A 21,735-nucleotide genomic window follows, 5' to 3' on the forward strand; every position below is an offset into this window, starting at 1 on the left:
TGGCACATTTGAGGATGTTATCAAGCATCTCAGACACATCCTCTTTGATGGAGTCTCCGAATCTAGGCAAAAGCTTAACTTATGTGTCAGGCGTTAACTTACTTATGAGTGCAAATGTTATGACCTAGTCAAGTAAACATACTAAAACAATCATTGAGCACAGATTAATGAAAAATGTCATTGTTTATAATTAGAAATGGCAATATTTAATGATTATCTTTATAAAATCTTCTTTCTTCTTCTTCTTGGAATAAAGGAGTTTATTTAAAAGAGTTCCTCTGTGATGGACCTTGGAGGACAAAATGTTATTGTTTATGTTTTATTATCTCTGCAGTCCAGCTGGTGTGAGGAAGTAGGCTCTGATTAAAGGGACTACGTGCAGACTCCCAGACTCCTGTCAGGGGAAAAATATACTGTAGGATGTGTCATAGCCAGGGTAAGTTGACCTGGCTGTGCATTTGACCTGTGGGATCTCAAAATCAGGCCATTCGTGACATTACACATGAGACATGAGTGACACCGGGTGAAGGGCCAAACAAAAGGTCAGAAAAAGCAGAGGTGAACACATATCACATAGAAATATTAAACAATAATAAAACATTTGATTTATATATATATATATATATATATATATATATATATATATATATATATATATATATATAGTGAAAGACATTACAATTTTTCTTTACAGGTGGGATTAACAGAACAAAAAGATAAAATGGAAGTTGTAAAGTTATAATGTTGTCAACAAAAACATTTAGTTTATTCGTCTACTGAGTAATTGGCTCTGGTGACAGAACTCAGCGAACTTTAGCAGAAACTTTGAAGGGAGCAGGAACACGCGTAACTCCAGTTATTCCTTCTGTACTCAGCTCGACTCCTTCAGGAGCAGAGAAGGAGAACTTCTGCAGCAAGCCAACCAAAAACAGAAAGAGCTCCATCTTGGCGAGGCCTTCTCCAAGACACACACGTTTCCCTGCAGAGCACACACCCAAATGGTAAATGGTAATTGGCCTGTATTTGTATAGGGTTCTTAGGGTTCTACAACCCACCAAGGCACTCCACAACACAATCAGTCACTCACGCATTCACACGCTGATGAGTTACAATGTAGCCACAGCTGCTCTGGGGTGCACTGACAAAAGCAAGACTGCAGAGCACTGGTGCCACCAGTCTCTCCGACCACCACCAGCAGGCAAGGCGGGTTAGGTGTCTTGCTCAAGGACACAACAGCAGCATTTCCCCCCCCCCCCCCCCCCCCCCAAAAAAAAATACTCACACTCCTTTTAAAATCACACACTGGTTGCAAGGAAACAGATCCCAGGTGAGGATGGTTATCTTTTCAGAGACCATCTTCCATGTAGCTCCACAACCTCTGGCCGCTTTGTTTCCTTTGAATTGCAGCTGATTAAAGTCAGGCGTAAGGACACGTTCTACAGTGCTGTGGTCTATCATCCACCTGGTCCAAACGGTTCTTTCCTTCAGGAGTTTAGTGACTTTCTATCCTCCACTGTGAAGCTGTCCAGACTGGTGATTGTTGGTGACTTTAGCATCCACGTTGATGATCCCTCTGATCACTTTGCCATGAATTTCTCCAGCCTTATGGACTCCTTCAGCTTTACCCAGCATGTTTCTGGCCCCACACACACCAGGAGGCACACTCTAGACCTTGTTTTTACCCTGAGTCTAAATACTGACAGTGTTTGTCCTGAGGACGTTTATATTTCAGATCACCATTGCATTTTCTTTAACTTGTCAGTGTCTGCGTCCCCACCTCCTGCTTGCTGTCTGGTTAATTCTCATTTCCTTAATGAGAGCACAGCTAGCAATTTTTCTGCTGATCCACCCTGTTCTTCTGATGATGACCCAGATTCCTTAACTTCTCAGTTTAACGAGCACTGCCTCTCCACTGTGGACAACATCTGTCCTGTCAGAACCAGATCAGTTAGTTCCTGCAGTGAACCCTACTCCCTGGTTTAATGATAGCCTTCGCAGCCTGAAGCGCCAATGCAGAAAAATTGAGTGCTTGTGGAAGAAAACCCATCTCCACGTCCATCTGCTGCACCTAAAGGATCTTCTGACATCCTTTAACTCTGCTGTCAGAGACACTAGGGTTTTCTATTTTTCCAACCTGGTGTCCCAGAGCAAATGGAACCCCAAGGTGCTGTTTAACACCATCAGCAGCATCATCTCTCCTGCCTCTCCTACAGCCTCCATCCACTCTGTTGCAGACTGTGAAAACTTTCTGTCTTTCTTTGTGGACAAAGTCAATGAGGTTAGATCTAGCATCTCTCCTTCAGCCTTATCGCTGCCTCTCCCGACTCCAACCAGGCCCATCATCCTAGATAGCTTTGCTCCTGTTTCTTTGCCTGAGTTAACCAAACTAGTTAACTCTATGAAGACCTCTGCATGCCCCCTCCACATCTTACCCTCATCTTTGTTTAAAAGTGCTTTTCAGTCCATCGGTCTCAGCGTGCTCTCTATAATTAATGCTTCTCTGGTTTCTGGTCAGGTCCCTGCTTACTTTAAGAACGCTGTAATCCACCCACTTCTTAAAAAACCGAGTCTTGATGCCTCTCTCCATAGCAGCTTCAGACCCATCTCTAAACTTCCGTTCATCTCCAAGATCTTGGAAAAGGTTGTGGCTAAACAACTCACAGCTGCTCTTGATGAACATAACATCTATGATAGCTTCCAGTCAGGTTTTCATAGAGATCATTCTACTGAAACAGCTCTTCTTAGGGTCTCTAATGACCTTCTGACTCACAGTGATGCAGGGGACTGTTCTGTCCTGGTCCTGCTGGACATGACTGCAGCCTTTGACACTGTTGACCATCACCTGCTACTGGAGAGGCTGAGAGACTGGGTAGGCCTATCAGGATCTGCTCTGGAGTGGTTCTCCTCTTATCTCTCTGAGCGCTCCTTTTCTGTGGCCGTCTCCAAGTTTAGGTCCTCCACCATCACCCTTACCCATGGTGTCCCACAAGGTTCTGTGCTGGGGCCTCTGCTCTTCCTTCTCTATCTGCTTCCTCTTCAGCACACCCTGAGCTCCTTCAAAGGAATCGTCTACCATCTTTATGCAAATGACATCCAACTGTACATCTCCTTTAAGCCCCATGAGATGTCTAAGCTGCAGCTGTTACACACCTGCTTAGACTCTATCAAAACCTGGATGGCTGGGAGCTTTCTTCAGCTAAATGAAGATAAGACTGAGATCCTCATCTGTGCCCCAGACAAGCTGGTTCCCAAAGTCAGAGATTCTCTTGGTCAGCTTGCTTCTCAACCAAAACCCTCCCTCAGGAATCTTGGTGTGACCTTTGACCCAGCTCTCACCCTGGATTCTCATGTCAGTTCTCTTGTTCGCTCTTCCTTCTTCCTTCTCAGGAACGTTGCTAAGCTGAGTCCCATTCTGTCCTCCTCTGAACTTGAGACAGTTCTCCACACCTTCATCTCCTCACGCTTAGACTACTGTAACTCTCTTTTCACGTGTCTGAGCAGAACCTCCCTGAACCGTCTACAGGTGGTTCAGAATGCCTGTGCTCGGCTTCTGACCAAGTCCTCCAAACACATCCACATCACCCCGCTTCTCCTCCAGCTTCACTGGCTGCCAGTCAACTTCAGGGTTCATTTCAAGATCCTGGTTCTGGTCTATAGGGCCTTACATGGACAAGCACCATCTTACATTGGTGATCTTTTTAGTCCCTACACCCCCAGCAGGTCCCTGAGGTCCAGTGATCAAAGCCTACTGGTTGTGCAGCGCACCAGGCTAAAGACCAAAGGTGACAGATCATTTGCTGCTGTGGCCCCCAGACTCTGGAACTCTCTACCCCTGAGCCTGACATCAGTGGACTCAGTGGTCTCCTTTAAAAAGCAGCTGAAAACTCACCTGTTCAACCTGGCCTTAGTATGACCTTGTAATGATTTAAATTACATGTTATTTCATAAGCCATAAGGCGTAGGATTCCATAGTAAATATGAAATCAACCTTATGGATCTGGGAGGTTATTTTAAACCAGAAGATTGGAACTTTCATTCCTTGAAACAGTCATTTCATTCCGTTACAACCTTCTTCACCCCTCTCTCTTTATTCTGCTCTCCCCACCTATTCCACCTTCCTCAGGACCCACTGATTTCCCTCTTATCTATTCACCCTCTCTTTCTTTACATTTTTTAATCACAATTGTCTATTTTTTGCTAATTTAAAATATATTTTTAACCATTTTCTAAATTATTTTTTATATTTTTACATTTTTTGTTTTTGTGCAGCGCCTCGTGATTTTTATTTTGAGAGGCGCTATAGAGAAGATATTTTCTTCTTCTTCTTCTTCTTCTTCTTTAGCAGTCATTCAAAGTCATTTGTGTCAAGTTCTGTGCATGTTTCAGGCCAAAATCACTCAAATCATCATTTTGGGATTTTATTTTGTTATGGGGATCTGAAATGAGTTCCCATTTTTTCACATCACTGTCCTGGAGTGAAAAAAATATTCCTGAAGTATTCCTCACAGGTCCCCCCAAAGAACATGGTTGGACGCCTTCTCCATATCCGCAAAACACATGTAGACTGGTTGGGCGAACTCCCACGCACCCTCCAGGACTCCCCTAAGGGTATAGAGCCGGTCCAGTGATCCACGGCCAGGACGAAAACCACGTTACTCCTCCTGAATCCAAGGATTGACTAACCAATGGGACCTCCTCTCCAGAACCCCTGAATAGACCTTACCAAGCACAGAAGTGTGATCCCCTCCGTAGTTGGAACACACCCTGCTGTCTTCCTTTTTAAATAGGGGGACCACCACCCCTGTCTGACAATCCAGTGGAACTGCCACCAAAGTTCACACAATATTGCAAAACCTCATCAACCAACACAGCCCTACGACATCGAACCTGGGGCCTTGCCACCGAGGAGATTTATGACCACCTCAGTGACCTCAGCTCCAGAGATTGGGGAGCCCAACCTGAAGTCCCCAAACTCCCCAAACCTTTGGGGGACTTTAACGCTCACGTGGTCAACGATAGCAACGCCTGGAGAGGTGTGGTTGGGAGGAATGCCCCCCCCCCCCCCCCCCCCAAGTTATTCTACACTTAAAGCCTATTAAAGCTTTGATTGTAAAAAATCCTTCTTATGACGCTGACCATTGTTGTGGTAAACTTCCTACAAGTGTTCTTTTATGTAGGAATGTGTGAACTGAGGATGCGAGGATAAACTAGGGGATTTTATGCTTAATTTAATTTTATTTGAGGGTACCCAAAGTCCCAGAAAAATCAACAATATTAAATAAGTGAGAACTGCCAGCAGAAAATAATAAAATATAAATAATCTGACATTCTGCTGTTCATTTCTGATCCAAAAATAATCGGTGAGTGTAATGTACCAGCAGAAAAGGGCAAGAAGGCATCAGGCTTCACAAACTTCCCACTGGCATCCAGGAAGTGACCAGGATTGAAGGCATCTGGAGTCTCCCATTCAGATTTGTCAAACAGCACAGAGGTCAGGACGGGCAGTACAGCTGTACCCTAAAATCCAACATCCACAAGATGACATACAAAACAGTGCAGAAACATCATATAACACATTAGTAACTCTTCACTGAGTAAGTGTACCTTTGGTATGAAGTAACCTCCCAGAGTTGTGTCCTTGGAGGCCGTCCTGAGTCCATTAAGAGGAACTATGTTTCCAAACCTCTGGATTTCATGGATCACAGCATCAGTGTAGGGTAAGTTTGGTCTGTCAACCATGGAAGGCAGGCGGGTGGATCCGATCACTGAGTCAACCTCTGCCTGGACTTTTTCTTTACAAAGACAACAACAACAGCAACAATATAAAGAAATTCAGCTTCTGCACAAGGAGGATTACATTTTGCCCCTGAAAGCCAAAGCTCTAGCGACAGGATCCAACAAAGTCACCCACCTTGGATCTCAGGATGTTTGATAAGGAAAACCAGCGCCCACAACAGAGTCGTGGATGTTGTTTCAGTTCCAGCCAGGAAAAGATCCAAAGAACACATCGCCAGATTGGTTTCAGTGAAGCCCAGGTCAGAGTCTTTTTGCTTCTCCAACATGAAAATGACCAATCAGTTAAATGATGAAAGCTCCACAGAGACTGATACATAATTTGAGAGTTAAACAAGCAACACACTTTTTCTATTTCAATGAGGAAAGTGTCAATGTAGTCATGAGGATTGCTGGGGTCCAGGTCCTTCTTGTGCTTCTCTATCTCCTCAGCCAGGAATTTATTAATAACAGTGTAGTTACTGAAGATTTTGTTGTGAGGACCTGGCAGGTGGTACATCAGTTTGGGGAAGGCCTGATAAAGCTGTTCAGGATAAAAAGGAAGATTTATAAAACTTTATGTTGCTTTTTAACATGTAAAGCTTCACAGTCAATCATGGACTGGTGACAAGTTGTATATCTGTTCATGTCATCTGACTTACTTGACCCCACATGTTCCCCTCCAGCAAAATTGCCTCAGACAAATATTTCAGCATGATCTGAAAGTTGTAGTCGCTGTAATCAAATCTTTTCCCCATGACCAGCTGACAAACAATGTTGGACACAGCACTGTTGAAGAGACCTGCAGGGCTGAAAGGTTTACCTGAAGAGGAGAAGAAAACTGGTTCAAATAAAAGGATAATTACACATTATACTCAATAAGCTGTGAACCACCTTTCTCCCTCTCTATTTCCTCCTGCAGGTATCGGATCTCCTCACAGATACTCTGCTCCAACATGCTTTTGCCCAGGCCAAAGTTACGCAAAGTAGACAAAGCAAAGCGTCGTTGTTTCTTCCATTTGTCACCGTTGCTCATGAACAGGCCGGCTGGATATGAGCATGCAGAAATTACAATGTTAGTAAATCATCACAGACACTTTTGAGCATAATGCGGCATAAACAAAGAGATTACAGACCTCCAGGTTCAGTGTAAAACCTGTCAGCTATTGCATTGTACGGTCGATCCACAAAGTTCTCAGCTTGTGTCACGATGGCTTCCTTCACCATCTTATATCCGCTCAAAATCACGAGCGTGTCCTTGCCTAAGCGAATGGTGAAGACATTCCCATAGATCTCAGCCAACTGGGGACAATACCAGACGTAGGAAAGAGCAGTATACTGTTGAAGGTTCTATGTCTTCCAGGTCGTGGTAATCCTAGAAAGTTTGAATGAAGCCACCTGAAGTTCTTTGGTCTAAACCAAAGAAGTTCAGGTGGCTTCCTTCAAAAAGTAATTATGAACAACAACAAATCAAAATGAAAGATAGCTAGACTCCAGCAAGTCAATTTTCATACATATTTAAATGTGTTATTACGTTTTACAATTTTTAAATAGAGTTAAATATTCCACATAGCCACAAGATGTCACCAACGGCTTTACGTTCATGCACATGGTGGTAGATGGAAATCTCCATGTGGCATTATTAGTTTGAAACAACTGCCAATTTAACACAATTTAAATAGTTTGCTTTTAGGGTTAGGGCTTTTTGTGTTTTGCTTCATTTTAAAACAGAATCTACTATTTTAAAGAGATACACACTTTTACCACACACACACACACACACACACACACACACACACACACACACACACACACACACACACACACACATAGAATATCTTCTGCGCAATACTTTCTACTAACAATACTCCTTACAGACAACACGGTTTGTCTTTGATACAAATCATACCTTAGAGCAGTAATTATGTGGCTGTTTGCTGACCAAACTCAAGATGTTCCCTATGAAGGGAAGGGCCCTTGGTCCTGGAGGAAAGTTTGCTGGTTTCCTGTTCTTAAGGTAGTCTGCTAGTAGAAGGAACAAAAACATAAACAAGAAAAGTGCCCTGAGGTCAAAGCTCAGCAAAAAATGATAAAACCACATGTTTAAAACAGGCAGCAGCAGAAGAAACACTGGTGCCAGTCAGACTTGTCCTCCTAGCGATATTTTAAAGGTATTTACATTCCAATGACCTTGTTAGCCAGAGCAGGTTTCTCAGAAATACGATATGTCAGAAACTGTAAAAATGTTATGTAACATTGTGAAAACCACACCCACTTGCCTGCAGACAAGCCTATAATTAGTGGTTTACGTGATGATGACATCAGCTGTAATCTAAAACGTTAGCGATGCTAGATCAGACTAAATTAGGACAACTGACACACAGTCAGGAATCTGCCCTGGAGTTCAGCCAGTGATAAACCAGACCCTGCAGATTCAGAAACAACACTCACAATGCCCAGCTTTAGTGGCATGGGACGGCTCTTAGAATAATAAATGATCAACGCTTACCTAAACACAACAAATAAAAATAGGAACTGTTTTAAAGTTTGTTTTATTGATAAAAATTGAGTGTTTTTATTATCTGGTACTCCAGTATCCATTATGAGTTTACATATTTTGCTTACACTATGAGGAGGAGGGGGAGGAGGAGGAGGAGGAGGAGGAGGAGGAGGAGAAGAAGAAGAAGAAAAAGAAGAAGAAGAAGAAGAATCTTTTATAATATCCTCAAGATAAAAATCATGAGGTGCTTCACAAGAACAAAATGAAAAATAATTTAATCAATGAATAAAACCAAATATAAAAATAGATTCAAAATATCATAAAAATTAGAAAAAAATTAAAAAAATGTGATTTAAAATATGTTGCCTGATAATATAACCATAATACACAATATTCATAATGGGTAGGAAGCATGTGCTGCTGCTCATCTGGGCTATGATCATTTAGTTTGTTTTTTCTTGAATAACCAAACCTTTTTGTCCTTCATCTTCTATAGGTCAAAGGGTACAACCCTCACCGGTTCCCAGAGTTCGTCCCTTTCTGCTGGGGTGATGATGAGCAGGCTCCCCCACTCAACGCCGAGCAAAGCAACCCACCACCCCACACCCCAACCAGACGGCCAGCTCCCCCTCCTAGCCTCCAGCCCCGAGAAGCCAAGCAACAACAGAGGTGTGCTAAGACCCCTAGTCTCCCCCTCGCCTGCTCCAATACAGTGTTAATGTGTGTTGATGAGGTGTATTCTGTGGCTGGGGGGAGCGGGCAGTGCAGCCTACGCCAGCTGATGCCACCACACAACCCCACTTTTCCCCACAGCCCTCTGCGTCTAAGTGCAGTTTAAAATTAGAAGTGGGCACTGCCTCTTTGGATGAGGCTGAAAGATCCCCTTGCCAAATGCCGTTGAGTGTGCTCACTCTCAAGGCCCTGTGTGTGTGTTTGCGTGGAATGTTGTTGGTGGAAGTGTTGAATGTGCAAATAAAATTGGGGGGCAGGCTGCCACAGGAATGTGGAAATGGGATCCGTACCCGAAACCCCTGACTTGCCCACCCCCCAAGGTCCTACGTGCATGTTTGTGTGATGATATGAGGGAGCAGGAGGAGAAAAATGCATGGGAATGGGGAGGAATGGCAGGTTGGCCTAAGCCCTCCAGGGAGCCAGCTCCCCCTTTGGCCCCAATAGGCACCTCTGTTCCCAAAATGCCCCCCAGGGCATGGAGACCCCAGCCCATCTCGCCAGGGCCCAAAGCAGCAACATCGCAGAGCCCCAGAGTCCGAGGGCACCAACCCATCCCCACCCCAGCAGAATATCTATGCCCATCCCTGCATTTGCAGAACTTCCAGAATTAAAAAAAAAAGACATGTGACCTTTGACAGGTTTACAGTGAGGGGCTTGTAGATGCTGACCAGTCCGGGTATTTGATCACCAGATAAAAATCGAACACATGACACAAGGCTTGTTCATCTAGCAGATGTTTCCTGGTGGATCTTCTTTGGCTGAAGGGCTCAGATCAGAGATTTCCCACAAAGGTTCCAAACCTTCATATATGAACTTTCTTTGACAAATGGATGGTTTATAAAAGAGTTGTAGAGTCCCTCTTGTATTAAGAAGAAAGTAAAAAATAAATAACCTGAAAAGAGTTTATAAATGTCTGGAATTATTATTATTTTTTTTTACATTTCACAACTATTTAAATGACATTTTAAAATCAAATGTGTTCATGATAATCTAGAAATGTTAAGTTAATCTGGTGCATCATTGTTATGATCTCTGGGTTTTCCCTCCAGACAGCACCATCAGGATGAGCTGTCTTCCCTCAGATCTCAGCTGCAAGTCATCTGCAATCACCCAGCTGCAGCATAAAGTCTACCCATTCAGGAGGAGAAGGAAGCAGTAAGGTGGGTGCTAATATGGGAGTTGTTATAAGACGCTTCAACATCTTGATGAAGATGCAATATGTGACATTTTAGCGCTTTTAAATTATGTCTGGGAGGAAGGAGTCTTGCCAAAATCCTGGAAGCATGCCATTGTTGTCCCTATTGTGAAGCCAGGAAAGGACCCGTCTTCTCCGTCTTCTTACAGGCCAATAGCTTTGACAGCTGTGCTGTGTAAGGTGATGGCTAGGATGGTGACTAATAGACTGGTATACTTTTTAGAAAAGAGTGGGTTTTTTGTCAATTATCAGAATGGATTTAGAGGGGGGAGAAGTAAGTTAGATTCTGTAGTAGTTTTAGACAGAGATATTAGGAGAGCTATAATAAATAGACAAGCTGTTGTTGCAGTATTTTTAGATATTGAAAAGGCTTAAGATAGTATGTGGAGAGAAGGTTTACTCAGGGCCGTTGCTAGCTATTTTGGTGCCCTAAGCACAAAGTCTTCGTGGTGCCCCCCCCCCCCCCCCACACACACACACACACAGAAAAAACAACACAATGACTGGCATGTGACATGACTAAATTCAAAACTATTTAACCTTTATTAAGAACTAGAGAGGCACAATGTACACATTTTATACACAACTAGAAAATTCTGAATATGAAGGGAGGAGGTTAGCATAATGGACTTTTTTCTTCAAATTATACCATCATCAGCTGATGTTCCTCTTGGCCCGTAAATGTTTATGAAATATATATCAACATAGAGCAAATACCTAATTTGAAAATAGGTTTGTCAAATGTTTCATATTAAATCTCAGTTACATAGCCTATAGACCACATAGGCTATTTAATAATGATATAAATCATGTCCATAGTTAACTCATGATTAATCACAAACAGCCGCTTATTTAAAATTAAAATTTCTTACTTTACCTTGACAGTGTTTTTGTCCTTCCTGTTTTTGTGATAGTTATCAAGTATTTGGGTGGACAAATATGATTCATTTGTTTATTTCTGTTTCAAAACAGCACAGATGGGCCTATCTGACCTCACAGAGGAAACTTTATTTTACTTGAGAAAGATGTTTTAAGATGAACTTATTAAAACAAAAAAATCTTCAAACTCTTAAAGGTTTATTTTTAGATGAACAACCTTTTACACTGTTCTGACTTATTTTTTGATCCAAGTCGCATGAACAGGCTGAATAAAAGGATATTTCCCTTTGTTGCATTTAACTATTTCTTCTTTAAAGAAGTGCTGATTCAGAAGAGAATAACTGTATTTAGGAAGATGATGACTTGCTACGTTTTTTTCTCCAGCAGTAAAAAAGCTTTAAAGCTTCTCTGAGTTTCTCTCCCTCTCAGCCTCTCTCACTCAGGTACTAATGAACGCCCGGTAGGCAGGGCCAGATTAACACTTTGTTGTACCCTGGGCAACAATATTCAAGGGCTCCATCATCATGACCCAAGGATCACCATAATATGGTCACATACAGAATATTTTACTGTAATATGCAGTAAATATACTCAATACTTGAATGCCTGACAACACGTAACCCGCTCAGGGTAACCTTTGACCCTCCTCGTGTGGACTGACCAATGAGGAGAGGGTCTTAACTTGAGGCCCTCTCTTCATTGGTCAGTCTGCAAGAGACTGACTCTCAACTGACGTTCAGAGTCGTAGGCAGCGAAGCGTCTCTGTGCAGCGCAAAAGCCCGGGTGGACAGTTTGTTTAATATAGGGTGACCATGTTTCCATTTCCAAACAAGAGGACAGGGGATCTGTGCCTATGACGTCACACTAAGGCAACGCCACACAAACCATGTTGGGACCCATTTTTTGTGAGAAGTAAATTAATATCAGATTCTACCAATAAAAGGGCTCGAAAACAGTTCATATGTAAATATTTTGCATATTTATTGCAAAATCGCATTTTTCTGCTTTTGTGCTGCAACAAGGTTTTATTAATAATAAATTATTATACCTTTTGTTTTACTACAGCATCGGTACGCTTCCTGTGCACAGATTATTAAGGATGCTTGTTTCAGCTGTGAGATTAGACTATAGGATCAATGATAAAATAAGTTGTCACACAGTCCATGGAAACTTTCAGAGAATCCACAAATAGTGGCTTTCAAACGATTTTGTTACTTTTAGCAAGTTTAGAAAAGCAGCAGATGAGACAACATGTGTGATAAGTTAGTCTTTCATCTGATAATATTAGAACATGTCAGCGATGTCTGAGGGGCTTTTACAAACACTGTATAACTACTGGAGAGGGTATGAATTACACAGAGGCTTCTGGGGAGCCCAGTTTTGGGGTGGTGGTGGGTGGTGTTGGTGTTGGTGGTGTGTGTGTGTGTGTGGGGGGGGGGGGGGGTGTCATTTTGCCTTGGCCCCCAAAATGTCTTGAAACGGCCCTGGGTGTGTGACTGAGTTTTGAAGGTGATCTGAATTGGATCAGATGTATAAATATGACATGTGTATAACTTATTGTTTTATACAGGTAAAAGCATGTAGTGGAGATAAATCTACCTACATTTTACTTTTCAACACTTTGTTTTATTTTCTTGTTTTTATTTAACTATTTTCCTGTCCTGTCTGTCTCTCATCTTCCTGCATCTCCTCTAAACTCTCCAGAAAATCTGCTGCCTGGGTTCTTACTTTTTCACCTCATCAGTTACTTTTGAGCAGATCAAAGGGATCTCCTGACCGCAAAGCGGAGAGCGCGATTCGATGCTGCGTCAGTGAGGTGAAATCACCGCAGCACAGGTGATGAGCTCCGTAGTAACAGAGCGCTTCAGGCACAGACAGAAAGTAGAGAACATGTGCGGACATGAACGATCGTGTGTTAACTATAGTTTTTTGGTTGCGCCACTTTGAGAATGGACCGTGCGCTGGAAGCAGCTGCCTGGAGCGCTGCGCAACAACTATCAGCGCTGTGCAGCTGTCTGTGCTCTCTGCTCAGAAAAGTCCATAAATGATGTAATATAGGTAGAAAACTTTTTTACTGCTCCCCTGGATGTGTAGGATATACAGCTCCCCTATAATTCGATCCCTGCTCCTGGATGAAAAGCCGGACATTTTCATCAATACAAGAACCCCCAGTCCGGACGTCCCGGACAGAGAGTGAAAAGTGGACACGGTCCATCTCCTTTACTTTTTGTATTGTTTTCTCTCTGTAAACATGCTGTTAACTTGCTTTGCAGATCTTCTAATTGAAATCTGTCGTTATCATATCTATATTTAATTTTTTCATAAGTTTGCGTTTGGTGCCCCTCCCCCGGCGTGGTGCCCTACGCGTGGTGTGCGTGTGCGGAGCGCCGGCGCTGGGTTTACTTCTTAAATTGTATGACGCTGGAGTTCATGGTAGGATGTTTAAAAAGATCAACTCAGGTAAGTGTGGGGAATGTTTTGTCAGAACCTGCGGTAGTAGAAAACGGTACTCCGCAAGGGGCAGTTATAAGTCCAGTTTTATTTAATGTTATGATTAATACTATTTTTGAGAAAGTTGATGATAGGTTTGGAAAATCTCTATTTGCAGATGACGGTGCCATCTGGAGAAGTGGGAGGAATTTTAAGCATTTGTTTTCTCAGACTCAGAAAGCTTTAGATCAAATTGTGTAGTGGGCAAGTAACTGGGGATTCAAGTTATTTATAGTAAAAAGTAAATTTATGATCTTTGGCTTAAAAAGGAAAATCCCATCTATGAATGTTCATATTTATGGCTCTGTGATTGGAAGGGTTAAAGTTTTTAAGTTTTTGGTTTGACGAGAAATTAATCTGGAAAACACATATAGAAAGATTAGTAAGCAAATGTGAAAAGGTGATTAATGTCATGAGGAGTTTATCAGGTAGCAGCTGGGGAGTGGAGAGAAGTACTTTACAGTTAATCTATAGGGCTATGATTAGGCCTGTTTTGGATTATGGATGTGTGGTTTTTGGGAAAGCTTCTAAATCTGTGTTGTGTAAATTGGATTATGTGCAGTTTAAGGCCCTAAGACTGTTGTGGAGCTTTTAGATCGACATCAATTCCAGCATTGCTGGTTGAAACGGGGGAGTACCCTTTGAAAATGAGGAGGGAAAAACTAGGAGTTCATTATTGGACTAGACTGGCCGGGTTTAGTGGCAGCTTGGCATCCAAATGTCTCATAGATGATTGTTGGGAATCCAGTGAAGATCAGGATAAGGATAAGGATAGTTTCCTAAATCATATTGTAAAACTAGTGAATCTCCTAGGACTACAAAATGATATGATGGTGGGGTTAGTGTGGTCTCCAATATCATTTTGGAAATTACCTGAGCCAGAAATTGTTTTGGATTTACTAGGATTAGAAAAAGCGGTTGCCATCAGACTGTTAGAAATGCATTTAAGTGAGCACAAAGATGCTATCCAAATTTATACTGATGGATCTAAAGAAACTACATTTCATAAAGCTGGTTTTGGGGTTTATTGTTGAGCCACAAGTTAGATCAAGTGTTCGTGTGACAGATAAATTGTCTGTTTTTTCTGTTGAGCTTTTGGCTATTTTGTGGGCAATGAAGTGGATAGTGGAGCATAAACCATCTCACTCCATTATCTGCTCTGATTCTGCTGCTGCACTGTTGACTCTAAGTAACGGGACATCTGAGGCACGGAAGGACTTAGTTTTGGAGATTTTGTGTTGTCTTAAAGACGCTGAGAATGCGGGTTCTAAGGTGGTATTTGTCTGGGTCCCTGGACATACTGGAATTTTGGGAAATTAAATAGCGGATGCATTGGCCGGAGACTCCATCCTTAGAAATAGCATTGATCATCATCTTCCTCTGGGAAAAAGAGAATGTTATAGTATATGCAATAACTATTTTGTAAATTTGTGGCAGAAAGAATGGGAAGGGGAACATAGAGGAAGAATTTATTTTTCTTGTCAGCCGTCAGCTCATACTAGTTGGCAACCCTTAACCTGTTGTCGTAGAGATGAAGTGGTGATTACCAGAATGAGATTAGGGCACTGTGGTCTGGCGGCATGTTTATTTAGGATTGGTAAACATGTAGATGGGTTGTGTGAGTGTGGTAGTTCTGAAACTGTTGTTCATGTATTGTTGTCATGTAGCAAATACAATACAGGGAGTGCAGAATTATTAGGCAAATGAGTATTTTGTCCACATCATCCTCTTCATGCATGTTGTCTTACTCCAAGCTGTATAGGCTCGAAAGGCTACTACCATTTAAGCATATTAGGTGATGTGCATCTCTGTAATGAGAAGGGGTGTGGTCTAATGACATCAACACCCTATATCAGGTGTGCATAGTTATTAGGCAACTTCCTTTACTTTGGCAAAATGGGTCAAAAGAAGGACTTGACAGGCTCAGAAAAGTCAAAAATAGTGAGATATCTTGCAGAGGGATGCAGCAGTCTTAAAATTGCAAAGCTTCTGAAGCGTGATCATCGAACAATCAAGCGTTTCATTCAAAATAGTCAACAGGGTCGCAAGAAGTGTGTGGACAAACCAAGGCGCAAAATAACTGCCCATGAACTGAGAAAAGTCAAGCGTGCAGCTGCCAAGATGCCACTTGCCACCAGTTTGGCCATATTTCAGAGCTGCAACATCACTGGAGTGCCCAAAAGCACAAGGTGTGCAATACTCCGAGACATGGCCAAGGTAAGAAAGGCTGAAAGACGACCACCACTGAACAAGACACACAAGCTGAAACATCAAGACTGGGCCAAGAAACATCTCTAGACTGATTTTTCTAAGGTTTTATGGACTGATGAAATGAGAGTGAGTCTTGATGGGCCAGATGGATGGGCGGGCCCGTGGCTGGATTGGTAAAGGGCAGAGAGCTCCAGTCCGACTCAGACGCCAGCAAGGTGGAGGTGGAGTACTGGTTTGGGCTGGTATCATCAAAGATGAGCTTGTGGGGCCTTTTCGGGTTGAGGATGGAGTCAAGCTCAACTCCCAGTCCTACTGCCAGTTTCTGGAAGACACCTTCTTCAAGCAGTGGTACAGGAAGAAGTCTGCATCCTTCAAGAAAAACATGATTTTCATGCAGGACAATACTCCATCACACGCGTCCAAGTACTCCACAGCGTGGCTGGCAAGAGAGGGTATAAAAGAAGGAAAAACTAATGACATGGCCTCCTTGTTCACCTGATCTGAACCCCATTGAGAACCTGTGGTCCATCATCACGTGTGAGATTTACAAGGAGGGAAAACAGTACACCTCTCTGAACAATGTCTGGGAGGCTGTGGTTGCTGCTGCACACAATGTTGATGGTGAACAGATCAAAACACTGACAGAATCTATGGATGACAGGCTTTTGAGTGTCCTTGCAAAGAAAGGTGGCTATATTGGTCGCTGATTTGTTTTTGAATGTCAGACATGTATATTTGGGAATGTGGAGATGTTATATTGGTTTCACTGGTAAAAATAAATAAATGAAATGGGTATATATTTGTTTTTTGTTGAGTTGCCTAATAATTATGCACAGTAATAGTCACCTGCACACACACATATCCCCCTAAAATAGCTAAAACTAAAAACAAACTACAAACTACTTCCAAAAACATTCAGCTTTGTTATTAATGAGTTTTTTGGGTTCATTGAGAACATGGTTGTTGTTCAATAATAAAATTATTCCTCAAAAATACAACTTGCCTAATAATTCTGCACTCCCTGTAGTGAGAGGCAGCAACTTTTTATGGAGCTGGTGGATTTGGGGTTGGAATCTTTTTCCTTTAAATCCTTTTTTTTCTCGATTAGTGCAAATTCCCAATGTGCGTGATTGTTCAATTCCTCCATCACACTGGCATTTATTCGAGGATATGATGTAGCAGTAATATAACTGTGGAGGGCAGCATTGTGCACTCCAGCATATAGCCTGCCGGAAATTTATTAGAAGAGAAGGAAGCAGACAGACTGGAGGCTGAGAGAGAAGAACTTTTGGCTTAATGTAGGCACCAGTGACGACTTGGATTAGCTGGATATATTTACAGAGCTGTTTTGGAAAGCTCCCCCACCAGTGCTCTTTAGTAAGCGGAGTCATGTGGGACGCTTTCTTTTGTTGCTCGGTCCAGCTCTTATTTGTAAGATCCTGAGATTTCCTTCCCCTGGGTAAGGCAAGGTTAAGTTTTGTTTTGGGACAGAGGTAGTAGGCAACTTTAAATAGTAATTAACTTAGCAGTCATATTAGTTTGATTTATTTCCTTACACAACACAGTATCGAGCCCTGGCCTCTGATGTGCACAGATACATGAAACAACATTTGTGCATCAAGCTGCTCAGACAGAGGAAGCTGGTTTGGATCATCTGTGTAATGCCCAGAAATGGTCAGTTTTCATGTACAGTTTAACCCCTTCAGTATCTGGTCTACATGGAGACAGGAGTCTGCATGTGTTGCCTTTAATCTGCCGGATCCTGCTTTTCCATCAGCTGGAGCCTCTCTGTAGCTCGGAACACATGATAAACAAAGTGTCAACAAACTGTTCCCTTCTCAAGGCCCTTCTGTGCCAAGCCTGCCTGGTTATCTAGGCCGGACTGGACTGTTATAAGAGTGGCTGTTTTCAGCTGATATGAGTTTCTTGCAAGCCAATTTGCTGGACTAGCTCCACTCTTAATTAGATGTTTTTAAAATCTCAGGTTTGGCCTGCAATCAGTGTAGTGGGCGTGGCATTAATTGCCAATAAACACCCTTTAACTATGTAGAGAGTTGATTAGCAATCACCGAATTACCCAGGGCTTCTAATTCTGACCAATATACCTTTAAGTAGACACAAGGAAGACTTTAAATTACACCAGCACACACACTTCCCATTCCTCCAGCTCATGTAAGCCTCAGGTCAAGACTAATCAGCTGTTCCTTCATTGCTGAGGAAACAGGTAGTTTAACTGTAGCAAAGGATGGTTGTAACAGCTAGTAGCATTCAAACCTTTTTGGGATGGGATACCGGTAATCAGCGCCTCACCTTTCTCGTAGATTACCAACAGAGGAGACCCCCAGACCGTGGACTTCTTTTTAAGTTCCTCGCGGTGAGAAACCAATTTTATTCCACACAGATGAAAAAGAAAAATATAATCCATGTAGCATCTCCTGTCGCAGCGGGTTAAAAAGTGGAAGAAAAAAAAACTCTTTACCAATAAACCGAGTCATAGCAAAGTTTGAGCTGAATGAGCTCTGGAAAAATGACCCCGGGCAGAATCTCACAGAAACACATAGCCCAAGAGGCAGGGGCCTTTCTCTGCAGCCTCAGCAGCTCTTACTCTATTTCTCTCCCCATTTCATTACCCACAAGCTCTTCCCATCAAAGGCTCTTTTACAGACCCAGTGGCTCCTTTTTATTCACTCTGTCCCTGTCCCCTCTGCATTCTTCAAGGGGTTGCATCTCCATGGCAACCCCCCCCCCCCCCCCCCCCCCATCCTGCTGCTGGAGCTCAACGTCTGGTCACGTGTATCCTCTTCTCCTTGGGATTACGTCACCTCCTCCGGCAGGCTTCTTTATTCTCTAGAGCCAGCCCATTTTGTCTCTCCTTGGCCTCTGGTGACCTAGCCCATCGTTGCCCCTCCTTCTACTCCTCTTCTTCCACTCTCGGCCTTGGGGAGGAACAGTTAATCTTCTCCTTCATGCTAGTTGGTGGGCTTACCGATTTTAAGAGTACATGATTTGTTTTTATAACTATTAGCTGGTGCACCTGGACTTTCTCCAGGATAAGCTTCCCTGCCTCCTCCACTTCTCTGGAGGTCAAAAGGTTACCACAGAACAGTGAGGCCGAAACAGCTCAGAATATTTATGACCTCAGGGGCAACAGAGTCTCTCTCACACACACACACACACACACACACGCACACAAACACACGCACGCACACACACACACACACACACACACACACACACACACACACACACACACACACACACACACACACACACACACACACGCAAAGGAAGGCAGCAGGCATGAATTGGTTTCACAGAACTGAGAATTAATCCAGACTTGATTTTGTATAGTTAACAAGTCTGGGATCAGTCTCAGTTCATCACGCCTCTTGAAACCAAGAAGCTGTCGTCTGCAATGGCATCTGTGGGATGCACTGCAAATTCATATTGCCTTGACACATGCACATCTGATTGGGTCCTCGTTGCTGGCCACCCGTCATCCACTGCTGCCCGTTGAAGCTGTGAACAGGAACAAAAGGTTTACCTTGAATTCGGCTCTGCGAATCAAAAACAGAGGCCAGTCCTGACCCCTGCTGTGGCACTTGAATCAGCTCAGATACCGATATTGACATAGGAGCTTGATCTGGACCCTGGATGTGTGCAGCATCAGACATCGAAGTTCGTTGCAGCTTGGTGCGTTTCTATACTCCGTGCCTTTCCCTGAAATGAAAAAGCATGCAGGGAAGCCTATGTTCCCCAGGCATTATTTGATATGACACAGAATCAAAATGTTGAATCAGATCTGATCCAGTAATTCTCCTGAGAATATCCACTCTCTTCATTGCCTTTGTCCCCTTGTGAGAGATGCCATCAGACACTAAGACTATACGTTGCCAAACAAAAGGATCCCATGGTCCATTTGGATTAATTTTAACAGGTTGGCTCTTGGCTAAAAATTGGGATGTGAGGAACTGTTGGAGGGAGAAGCCAAAGGAGAAAGTAGAATGATCAAGAACTGGAAGCTATGTGGGGCCACCAGGTTAATAGGGTGGGATTTTTTTTATCCGGGGGTGGAGGGTGGGGTGGGGATGTGTGTGTCTGATTTTTCATTTTGTTTTATTTCTGTTTGCCCTTGTCCTGTACATCACTTCTATGATCTTGGTAACTAAATCAAGAATAGGTTATGGCGCTCATTAAAGATTCTAAAATTCATAGCTGCTGGAAAATTTCATGGAATATCAGGGGAGTTAACAGTATTGTAGGACATTCATGATGCTACAGTATAGTGAAGAGAAATGAAGTGCTTTCACACCTAAAGCAATTGGAGGGAGATATCTTCTTTCTTCAGGAGACCCATCTTAAAACTTCAGTGGTCGTTTGTCTTAAAAAAACGCTGGACGAGTCATTTATTTCACTCTAAATTCTCGGCCAGGGCTAGAGGGGCGGTTATCATTATCGGTAAAAACGTTGCATTCAAACTAATAAACACTGTTGAAGACTCAGAAGGACGCTTTGTGATCGTTTCCAGGACACTTTATGATATCCCAGTTACATTAGCAAGTGTGTATGCCCCTGTATGGGATGATAGTACATTTATTTCCCATCTCTTTGCTTCTTTCCCGGACAATGGGAAACAATTCCTGATCATCGGAGGGGATTTTAACCTCATTTAAAATCCAAATTTGGACAGATCCTCTTGTAAACAGACCACTGTATCTAACTCTGCCACTGTTTTAAAGGCTTTTACTAGCCAACTGGGTCCGCGCGATCCCTGGAAAACTATCAATCCTATTGTTAAAGTCTTCTCTTATTTTCGTATGTACACCGGACATATTCGAGAATTGTTTTTTTCCCTTGTCGACGATAGGTTACATAAATGGATATCCTCCTGTAAATATCATAGTAAAGTGATCTCGGATCATGCTCCCATGTTAATAGATTTAAATTTCCCTAATTGTACTCCAACTCGTACCTAGTGGAGGCTGTCCCATTTTATAATGGCGAACACAAAATTTATAGAATTTCTTAAAAATGAAGTTAAGTTTTTTTTTCTTCCTTAAATGACATTCCTAACTTTCCAAGATGTACATTATGGGAGGCTTGTAAAGCATATTTACGATGACAAGTGATATCTTTTTCTACTCAACAGAAAAAACAGGACAATGAGAGGATAAATTGGCTTACACATAAATTAAAGGAAATAGATGCACAATACTCTGTCCTTCCTTCACCCATTTTATATGATCAACGTGTGAAATATCAGGTGGAATTTGAGCTTCTATCAACATCGAAAGTTGAAGCCCAGCTGTTGAGAACAAGACAATGCTATTTTGAGATTGGAGATAAAGCAGGTAAGCTGCTAGTGCATCAGGCCAGAGCAGCAGTTCTTTCAAGAGTAATCCCCAGGATCAGATTGTCCTCTGGAGAAATAACAGCTGACCCAATACTGATAGTTCATTTCATAATTTTTATGTAAACTTATACACCTCTGAATTAACCATTGATGTTTAGGAAAACCCATCTCATCTAGACAAGATAATCTATCCTCAAGTTAACACAGATTTACTAGATGGGTTGGGAGCACCAATTACCCTATCTGAGGTTCAGGAAGCAATAGGGGAGTTACAAACTGGAAAAGCCCGGGGCCCAGATGGGTTTAGTGTGGAGTTCTTAAAGAATTATCTCACCTTATTTTGTTTATGTTTATGTATTTAGCAGACGCTTTTGTCCAAAGCGACTTACAAGTGATAATCGGCATATTGCCCTTGAGGCTAACAACAACAATAACAACAACAACAACTTGACATCAGTCATGGAGAGGAGGGAACAAGGAGTGGACAGGGGGGGGGGGGGGGGGGGGTGCAGGCAGGGTGCTAGTTAAGAAGATGCTCTCTGAAGAGCAGGGTCTTCAGGAGTTTCTTGAAAATTGAAAAGGAAGCTGGACCTCTTATTTTAC

General features: G+C 42.6%; 1 protein-coding gene across 4 annotated transcripts; it reads right to left on the reverse strand.

The window, feature by feature from the left end:
- Nucleotides 1-640: 640 nt before the first annotated feature.
- On the reverse strand, nt 641-19,553 carry LOC107374224 (cytochrome P450 2J4). Of its 4 annotated transcripts, none has more exons than XM_070554077.1 (10): nt 19,324-19,553; nt 7,682-7,794; nt 6,909-7,074; nt 6,667-6,819; nt 6,435-6,595; nt 6,140-6,316; nt 5,912-6,053; nt 5,605-5,792; nt 5,376-5,517; nt 641-979 (listed from the first exon to the last, which is right to left on the reverse strand). In XM_070554077.1, the coding sequence occupies exons 1-10, from the start codon at nt 19,451-19,453 to the stop codon at nt 804-806; spliced, it is 1,548 nt and encodes a 515-aa protein (XP_070410178.1). In that variant the 5' UTR covers nt 19,454-19,553; the 3' UTR covers nt 641-803. The 4 variants fall into 4 exon arrangements, with proteins under 4 accessions (XP_070410178.1, XP_070410181.1, XP_070410180.1 ...); XM_070554080.1 differs by lacking the exon at nt 19,324-19,553 and adding an exon at nt 18,090-18,440; XM_070554079.1 differs by lacking the exon at nt 19,324-19,553 and adding an exon at nt 18,090-18,440 and having other exon boundaries at nt 7,682-7,797.
- Between the last annotated feature and the right edge of the window lie 2,182 nt (nt 19,554-21,735).

Source organism: Nothobranchius furzeri, chromosome 8, assembly GCF_043380555.1.
Source record: "Nothobranchius furzeri strain GRZ-AD chromosome 8, NfurGRZ-RIMD1, whole genome shotgun sequence".
NCBI classification, from domain to species: domain Eukaryota; kingdom Metazoa; phylum Chordata; class Actinopteri; order Cyprinodontiformes; family Nothobranchiidae; genus Nothobranchius; species Nothobranchius furzeri.